This window comes from Oncorhynchus tshawytscha, unplaced genomic scaffold (assembly GCF_018296145.1).
Source record: "Oncorhynchus tshawytscha isolate Ot180627B unplaced genomic scaffold, Otsh_v2.0 Un_contig_14361_pilon_pilon, whole genome shotgun sequence".
Lineage (NCBI taxonomy): Eukaryota > Metazoa > Chordata > Actinopteri > Salmoniformes > Salmonidae > Oncorhynchus > Oncorhynchus tshawytscha.
In genome coordinates this window covers 35001-43112 of record NW_024607957.1, presented here as the reverse complement: position 1 = coordinate 43112, position 8112 = coordinate 35001, and the positions used below count along the sequence as shown (strand labels likewise).

Below are 8112 nucleotides of genomic sequence, written 5' to 3'. Positions count from 1 at the left end.
TGTGTTTATATAATGTCTATGTGTTTATATAATGTGTGTGTGTTAATATAATGTGTGTGTGTGTGTGTGTGTGTGTCTCTGTCTTCAGTTCCATGTCAGCTGATCCGTCTCAGAACATCTACTCAGAGTTTGATGAAGACTTTGATGAAGATGTGGAGACTCCTATAGGAAAGGCTACTGCCCTCTACACCTTCCAAGGTACACACACACCATCACACACACACCATCACACACACACCATCACACAAACCATCACACACACCATCACACCATCGCACACACACGCACACCATCACACACACGCACACCATCACACACACGCACACCATCACGCACACCATCACACACACGCACACCATCACACACGCTCACCATCACGCACACCATCACACACGCACACCATCACGCACACCATCACACACACGCACACCATCACGCACACCATCACACACACGCACACCATCACGCACACCACACCATCACACACGCTCACCATCACACACGCACACCATCACACACGCTCACCATCACACACGCACACCATCACACACGCACACCATCACACACGCTCACCATCACACACGCCACCATCACACACGCACACCATCACACACGCTCACCATCACACACGTCACCATCACACACGCTCACCATCACACACGCTCACCATCACACACGCTCACCATCACACACGCACACCATCACACACGCACACCATCACGCACACGCTTACGCACACCATCACGCACACCATCACACACGCACACCATCACGCACACACGCTCACCATCACACACGCTCACCATCACACACGCTCACCATCACACGCACCATCACGCACACGCACACCATCACACACGCTCACCATCACACACGCTCACCATCACACACGCACACCATCACACACACGCACACCATCACGCACACCATCACACACACGCACACCATCACGCACACGCACACCATCACACACACGCACACCATCACGCTCATCACCCATCACACACGCTCACCATCACACACGCTTACCATCACACATACGCCATCACACACATCACACACACCATCCCACACACATCACACCATCACACACACATCACACCATCACATACGCCATCACACACACCAGGGTCCAGTAGGGAACAGTGTCTATAACTAGTGTGTGTCTCCAGGGTCCAGTAGGGAACAGTGTCTATAACTAGTGTGTGTGTCTCCAGGGTCCAGTCAGGGGACAGTGTCTATAACTAGTGTGTGTGTGTCTCCAGGGTCCAGTAGGGGACAGTGTCTATAACTAGTGTGTGTGTGTCTCCAGGGTCCAGTCAGGGGACAGTGTCTATAACAGAAGGCGAGCAGCTCAGTGTGATGGAGAGTGATAAAGGAGATGGATGGATGAGGATTCTACGAGCCAACGGAGACGAAGGATACATCCCCTCATCCTACGTCAAATTCTAGACAATAACACACACATGCACACACACACACACACACATGGATACACCGATTTAACACACACGGACGGACAGACACACACTCCTTTCAGCCAAGGACTTCCATTCTGTGTGTTTAAGCAGTACCACCCCTTCATCTCTCTCTACCTCTCTCTCCCTCTCTCTCTACCTCTCCCACTTCTCTCTCCTCTCTCTCACTCACTCTCTACACTCTCTCACTCTCTCTACCTCTTTAAATCTCTCTCTACCTCTTCCTCTCTCTCTACCTCTTCCTCTCTCTCTACCTCTCTCTCACTCTCTCTACCTCTCTCTACCTCTCTCCACCCCTCCTCCTCTCCCTCCACCCCTCTCTCCCAGTCCCATTCCTCTCTCCCTATACTTACCTAATCACAGATCATTAGTTGCCATGACATTGTGATTGTTTTTATATTAAATGACTGCTATCCTAGTTATCAGATGTGGATGAAATTGTTATCAGCTGGATGGTGAAGCCACTATTTTATGGACCTGCGTCCCAAACACCACCCTGTTTCTATATAGTGTACTTGTTTGTCACATGTTCTCTCATCAGAAGAGTGGTTAGATCCCAAATGATACCCTATACAGAACACTACTGTTGATCAGGGCCCTATTCCCTATATAGTGCACTACTATAGACCAGAGCCCTATTCCCTATATAGTACACTACTATAGACCAGAGCCCTATTCCCTATATAGAACACTACTATAGACCAGAGCCCTATTCCTATAGAGAACACTACCAGGGCCCTATAGACCAGAGCCCTATTCCCTATATAGAGAACACTACTGTAGACCAGGGCCCTATTCCTATATAGAACACTACTATAGACCAGAGCCCTATTCCCTATATAGAACACTACTATAGACCAGAGCCCTATTCCCTATATAGAACACTACTATAGACCAGAGCCCTATTCCCTATATAGAACACTACTATAGACCAGAGCCTATTCCCTATATAGAACACTACTTTAGACCAGAGCCCTATTCTATATAGAACACTACTATAGACCAGAGCCCTATTCCCTATATAGAACACTGACCAGAGCCCTATTCCCTATATAGAACACTACTATAGACCAGAGGCCTATTCCCTATATAGACTACTATAGACCAGAGGCCTATTCCCTATATATAGAACACTACTATTGACAGGGCCCTATTCTATATAGTGCACCTATTACACTACTGACCAGATCCCTATTCCCTATATAGTGCACTAATTTTGATCAGAGACCTATTCCCTATATAGAACACTACTGTTGATCAGGGCCTATTCCTATATAGTACTACTGTTGATCAGGGCCCTATTCCCTATATAGTACACTACTGTTGACCAGGGCCCTATTCCCTATATAGTACACTAATTTTGATCAGAGGCCTATTCCCTATATAGTGCACTAATTTTGATCAGAGGCCTGTGAGGAATAGGGGGCCAATTGGGACGCAGACTGTATGTGAAACTGATCAGTTTTTAAATGTTTCTGCGGTTCTTATTGGTTGTCTGATTCTCTGACCATGTCTGTGGTTGTTATGGTTACCGTCTGATCCAGTTCATACAGACTGTTTTGGTTGTTGTTTCTTTGTTCTGTTTATCTCTCTCTCTTTTTGTGGTTTAACTGTCTGTGGTCAGGTTCTGGCCAATCAGATGGGTCCGTGGTCAGGTTCTGGCCAATCAGATGGGTCAGGTTCTGGCCAATCAGATGGGTCAGGTTCTGGCCAATCAGATGGGTCAGGTTCTGGCCAATCAGATGGGTCAGGTTCTGGCCAATCAGATGGGTCCGGGGTCAGGTTCTGGCCAATCAGATGGGTCCGGGTCGGGGTCAGGGGTCAGGTTCTGGCCAATCAGATGGTCCGGGGTCAGGTTCTGGCCAATCAGATGGGTCCGGGGGGTCAGGTTCTGGCCAATCAGATGGGTCCGGGGTCAGGTTCTGGCCAATCAGATGGGTCCGTGGTCAGGTTCTGGCCAATCAGATGGGTCCGTGGTCAGGTTCTGGCCAATCAGATGGGTCCGTGGTCAGGTTCTGGCCAATCAGATGGGTCCGTGGTCAGGTTCTGGCCAATCAGATGGGTCCGTGGTCAGGTTCTGGCCAATCAGATGGGTCCGTGGTCAGGTTCTGCCAATCAGATGGGTCCGTGGTCAGGTTCTGGCCAATCAGATGGGTCCGTGGTCAGGTTCTGGCCAATCAGATGGGTCCGTGGTCAGGTTCTGGCCAATCAGATGGGTCCGTGGTCAGGTTCTGGCCAATCAGATGGGTCCGTGGTCAGGTTCTGGCCAATCAGATGGGTCCGTGGTCAGGTTCTGGCCAATCAGATGGGTCCGTGGTCAATCAGATGGGTCCGTGGTCAGGTTCTGGCCAATCAGATGGGTCTGTGGTGGTGTTGTGACTACTGCTGTCTAACTCCTCCTGGAGGACCCCTGGTGTTTCTGATAGTTTAACTTCCGTCCGGGATTCAATCAAAGGCGCATTGTGGATTATGAGCAAACCAAACTAGACTGTTCAATCAAATGTTCAGCTGACATCCGCAGCGTTTACCATGACAACCAGAGGAATGAGCTGGTTAACGGTGCGACGTGGTCAGTGCACCTTTAGGTTGAATCCCAGCCGTCTCATTCAGACCTGGGACACCAAATCATGTATCAATTACATGTCCCAAAATGGCACCCTATTCCCTATATAGTCCCCTACCTTGACCAGAGGCCTGACCCACGGGGTAGCGGGAGGACCCACGGGGTAGCGGGAGGCCCACGGGGAACGGGGGTAACGGGAGGCCCACGAGGTAACGGGGGATAACGGGAGGCCCACGAGGTAACGGGGGGATAACGGGAGGCCCACGGGGTAGCGGGAGGCCCACGGGGTAACGGGAGGCCCACGGGGTAACGGAGGCCCACGGGTAGCGGGAGGCCCACGGGGTAGCGGGGAGGCCCACGGGGTAGCGGGGGTAACGGGAGGCCCACGGGTAGCGGGGGAGGCCCACAGGGGAGGCAGTGTCTGTCAGCCCTCCAGGTCTAGTTTGACCTCACAGGGGAACAGGAGGCCACAGGGGAGGCAGTGTCTGTCAGCCCTCCAGGTCTAGTTTGACCTCACAGGGGAACAGGAGGCCACAGGGGAGGCAGTGTCTGTCAGCCCTCCAGGTCTAGTTTGACCTCACAGGGGAATAGGGGGCCACAGGGAATAGGAGGCCCACGGGGAATAGGAGGCCAGGGAACAGGACAGTGTCTGTCAGCCCTCCAGGTCTAGTTTGACCTCACAGGGGAACAGGAGGCCCACGGGAGGCATTCTGTCAGCCCTCCAGGGTTTGACCTCACAGGGGAATAGGAGGCCCACGGGGAATAGGGGGCCACAGGGGAACAGGACAGTGTCTGTCAGCCCTCCAGGTCTAGTTTGACCTCACAGGGGAATAGGGGGCCACAGGGGAACAGGACAGTGTCTGTCAGCCCTCCAGGTCTAGTTTGACCTCACATCTCCTGGTTAAATGGAACTGGGGGGAACAGGACAGTGTCTGTCAGCCCTCCAGGTCTCGTTTGACCTCACATCTCCCTGGTTAAATGGAACTGGACTCGTCACTCGCTGCTTCTCAATGTTTTATGGAGTGTCTGTATGTTATTATTTGATCACATTTTAAAACTACTTATGTGTTGATCTCTAAATACCCTGTGAACTATTTTGATTGAGAATAAATAAAAAATAATAAATAGATTTATGTCAAATTTGATGTTTTGTTTCATTTTGTAGTGTGTTGTCTTTTTAACAGCCCAAAGTTGACACAGTGATGTTTTAAATCATCTGAATAGAAAATGTGTTAACTCAGAACGTTCCAGTGATTTCCCTTAAAAAAAAACACCTGGCTGGTTGAGAAGAAAGTTGTTAACATGTTAATAGGGTAAACTCACCAGAATAAAGTTGTTAACAGGGTAAACTCACCAGAATAAAGTTGTTACCAGGGTAAACTCTACAGAATAAAGTTGTTAACAGGGTAAACTCTACAGAATAAAGATGTTACCAGGGTAAACCCTACAGAATAAAGTTGTTAACAGGGTAAACTCTACAGAATAAAGTTGTTAACAGGGTAAACTCTACAGAATAAGGTTGTTAACAGGGTAAACTCTACAGAATAAAGTTGTTACCAGGGTAAACTCTACAGAATAAAGTTGTTAACAGGGTAAACTCTACAGAATAAAGTTGTTAACAGGGTAAACTCTACAGAATAAAGTTGTTAACAGGGTAAACTCTACAGAATAAGGTTGTTAACAGGGTAAACTCTACAGAATAAGGTTGTTAACAGGGTAAACTCTACAGAATAAGGTTGTTAACAGGGTAAACTCTACAGAATAAGGTTGTTAACAGGGTAAACTCTACAGAATAAGGTTGTTAACAGGGTAAACTCTACAGAATAAGGTTGTTAACAGGGTAAACTCTACAGAATAAAGATGTTACCAGGGTAAACCCTACAGAATAAAGTTGTTAACAGGGTAAACTCTACAGAATAAAGTTGTTAACAGGGTAAACTCTACAGAATAAGGTTAACAGGGTAAACTCTACAGAATAAAGATGTTACCAGGGTAAACTCTACAGAATAAAGTTGTTAACAGGGTAAACTCTACAGAATAAAGTTGTTAACAGGGTAAACTCTACAGAATAAAGATGTTACCAGGGTAAACTCTACAGAATAAGGTTGTTAACAGGGTAAACTCACCAGAATAAAGTTGTTAACAGGGTAAACTCTACAGAATAAAGTTGTTAACAGGGTAAACTCTACAGAATAAGGTTGTTAACAGGGTAAACTCTACAGAATAAGGTTAACAGGGTAAACTCTACAGAATAAGGTTGTTAACAGGGTAAACTCTACAGAATAAAGTTGTTAACAGGGTAAACTCTACAGAATAAGGTTGTTAACAGGGTAAACTCTACAGAATAAAGATGTCTGAACACAGAACATGTTAATGGGTAAACTGCTGGTCAACATTTTGACACAGCTGAATCAACAACCAGTAGAAGCACATCACACACCTTGTCTACGTCCCAAATAGCATCCTATTCCTTGTTTCGTGCCCTACTTTAATCTAGAGCCCTATTCCCTGTATTGTGCCCTACTTTAATCTAGAGCCCTGATCCCTGTATCGTGCCCTACTTTCATCTAGAGCCCTATTCCCTGTATCGTGCCCTACTTTCAACCAGAGCCCTATTCCCTGTATCGTGCCCTACTTTCAACCAGAGCCCTGATCCCTGTTTCGTGCCCTACTTTCAACCAGAGCCCTATTCCCTGTATCGTGCCCTACTTTCAACCAGAGCCCTGGTAGTGGCCCTTAGGATGAATAGGATGCCATTTGGGACGTAGACCTTCGCCAGGTTTATGAGGGGAAACCAACGCATCCACACCTGCTAGGTATGAACCCCGTGGGTGCGAACCACAGAAACACCCAGACACACATCCCAGGACATATTCATTAGGCGCACACACAGAGACACACACAGAAACACCCAGACACACACACACAAACACCCAGACACACACCCCAGGACATATTCATTAGGCGCACACACAGACACACACACACACAGAAACACACACAGACACACACACAGAAACACACACACACATCCCAGGACATATTCATTAGGCGCACACACAGACACACACACACACAGAAACACACACAGACACACACACAGAAACACCCAGACACACACCCCAGGACATATTCATTAGGCGCACACACAGACGCACACACAGACACACACACACAAACACCCAGACACACACCCCAGGACATATTCATTAGGCGCACACACAGACACAGACACAGACACACACAGAAACACACACAGAAACACCCAGACACACACCCCAGGACATATTCATTAGGCACTGAAACGGACTGAAACAGAGAGGAAACACCTGATCTTATCCAATAACAAACTCTTTTTTATTATAATTTTTTTGCTACAAAAAGCTTCTACTGAATAATGATCCAGGTAAAAACGGGTTACAGATTTCAAACTGTTGTGCAACGTTGCGCCCTCCTGAATGCAGCCCAGGTCACAGAGTAGAGAGTTTAAAGGGTCAGAGTTCCGGGGAGAACTCCTCGGTAGGTTCCAGTTTGTTGGAGAGCACGGTGAGGATCTTGTCAAACTTGTCGTAGCGTTTCTCCTTGTCTGCCGCGGCTCCAGTCTGACCCCAGAACAGCCTCAGGGCAAACTCTGTCCTGAACCCCTCCAGCAGCTCTGGGATTGGCTCCCAGTCACCTGACGGGACAGAGTGACAGGGCCCACGGCCAATCAGTGACTCGGAATGGTTATGAGACAGGATTAATGTGATTTGATTTGGTGAATTGGATGTGTGCCTGTGTGTTTTCTATACATGTCTGTGTGTTTTTTCCATAATGTGTGTTTTTACAATGTGTGTGTTTTTACAATGTGTGTGTTTTTACAATGTGTTTGTGTTTTCCATAATGTGTGTGTTTTCCATAATGTGTGTGTGTGTTACCTGTGAGCAGGCTGAGTGTGTTACCTGTGAGCAGGCTGAGTGTGTTACCTGTGAGCAGGCTGAGTGTGTTACCTGTGAGCAGGCTGTGTGTGTTACCTGTGAGCAGGCTGTGTGTGTTACCTGTGAGCAGGCTGTGTGTGTTACCTGTGAGCAG

General features: G+C 47.9%; 2 protein-coding genes and 3 long non-coding RNA genes across 11 annotated transcripts in view; 3 read left to right on the top strand and 2 right to left on the bottom strand.

Annotated features, from left to right (window-relative positions):
* The first annotated feature begins 54 nt into the window (after window positions 1-54).
* LOC121843149 (cdc42-interacting protein 4 homolog) lies at window positions 55-1508 on the top strand. Its single transcript, XM_042312772.1, has 2 exons — window positions 55-198; window positions 1313-1508. Exons 1-2 carry the CDS (start codon window positions 93-95, stop codon window positions 1450-1452), a joined length of 246 nt encoding a protein of 81 aa, XP_042168706.1. The 5' UTR covers window positions 55-92; the 3' UTR covers window positions 1453-1508.
* Window positions 1509-2764: 1256 nt separating this feature from the next.
* Window positions 2765-4159, top strand: LOC121843145. Of its 3 annotated transcripts, none has more exons than XR_006081457.1 (3): window positions 2765-3102; window positions 3553-3644; window positions 3769-4159. It is a non-coding gene; the product is annotated as an uncharacterized LOC121843145 (long non-coding RNA). The 3 variants fall into 3 exon arrangements; XR_006081456.1 differs by having other exon boundaries at window positions 3522-3644; XR_006081455.1 differs by having other exon boundaries at window positions 3491-3644.
* A 515-nt stretch (window positions 4160-4674) lies between these two features.
* On the bottom strand, window positions 4675-5065 carry LOC121843147. The gene is made up of 3 exons (XR_006081458.1): window positions 5001-5065; window positions 4775-4928; window positions 4675-4717 (listed from the first exon to the last, which is right to left on the bottom strand). It is a non-coding gene; the product is annotated as an uncharacterized LOC121843147 (long non-coding RNA).
* Window positions 4885-5181, top strand: LOC121843148. The gene is made up of 2 exons (XR_006081459.1): window positions 4885-4916; window positions 4989-5181. It is a non-coding gene; the product is annotated as an uncharacterized LOC121843148 (long non-coding RNA).
* A 2193-nt stretch (window positions 5182-7374) lies between these two features.
* LOC121843146 (breast cancer anti-estrogen resistance protein 3 homolog) overlaps window positions 7375-8112 on the bottom strand; it is a 20646-nt gene continuing 19908 nt past the window's right edge. For all 5 annotated transcript variants that reach the window (XM_042312766.1, XM_042312767.1, XM_042312765.1 and 2 more), the window contains one exon: window positions 7375-7717. In XM_042312766.1, coding sequence (XP_042168700.1) covers window positions 7661-7717 — 57 coding nt within the window. In that variant the 3' untranslated portion in view covers window positions 7375-7660. The remainder of the gene's footprint in view (window positions 7718-8112) is intronic.

Excerpts from the sequence above, each read along its gene's own strand:
- LOC121843149 (XM_042312772.1), top strand. The coding sequence starts at position 93 with ATGTCAGCTGATCCGTCTCAGAACATCTACTCAGAGTTTGATGAAGAC. Across the intron at positions 199-1,312 it reads TGCCCTCTACACCTTCCAAG|GGTCCAGTCAGGGGACAGTG; the intron begins GTACACACACAC and ends GTGTGTCTCCAG.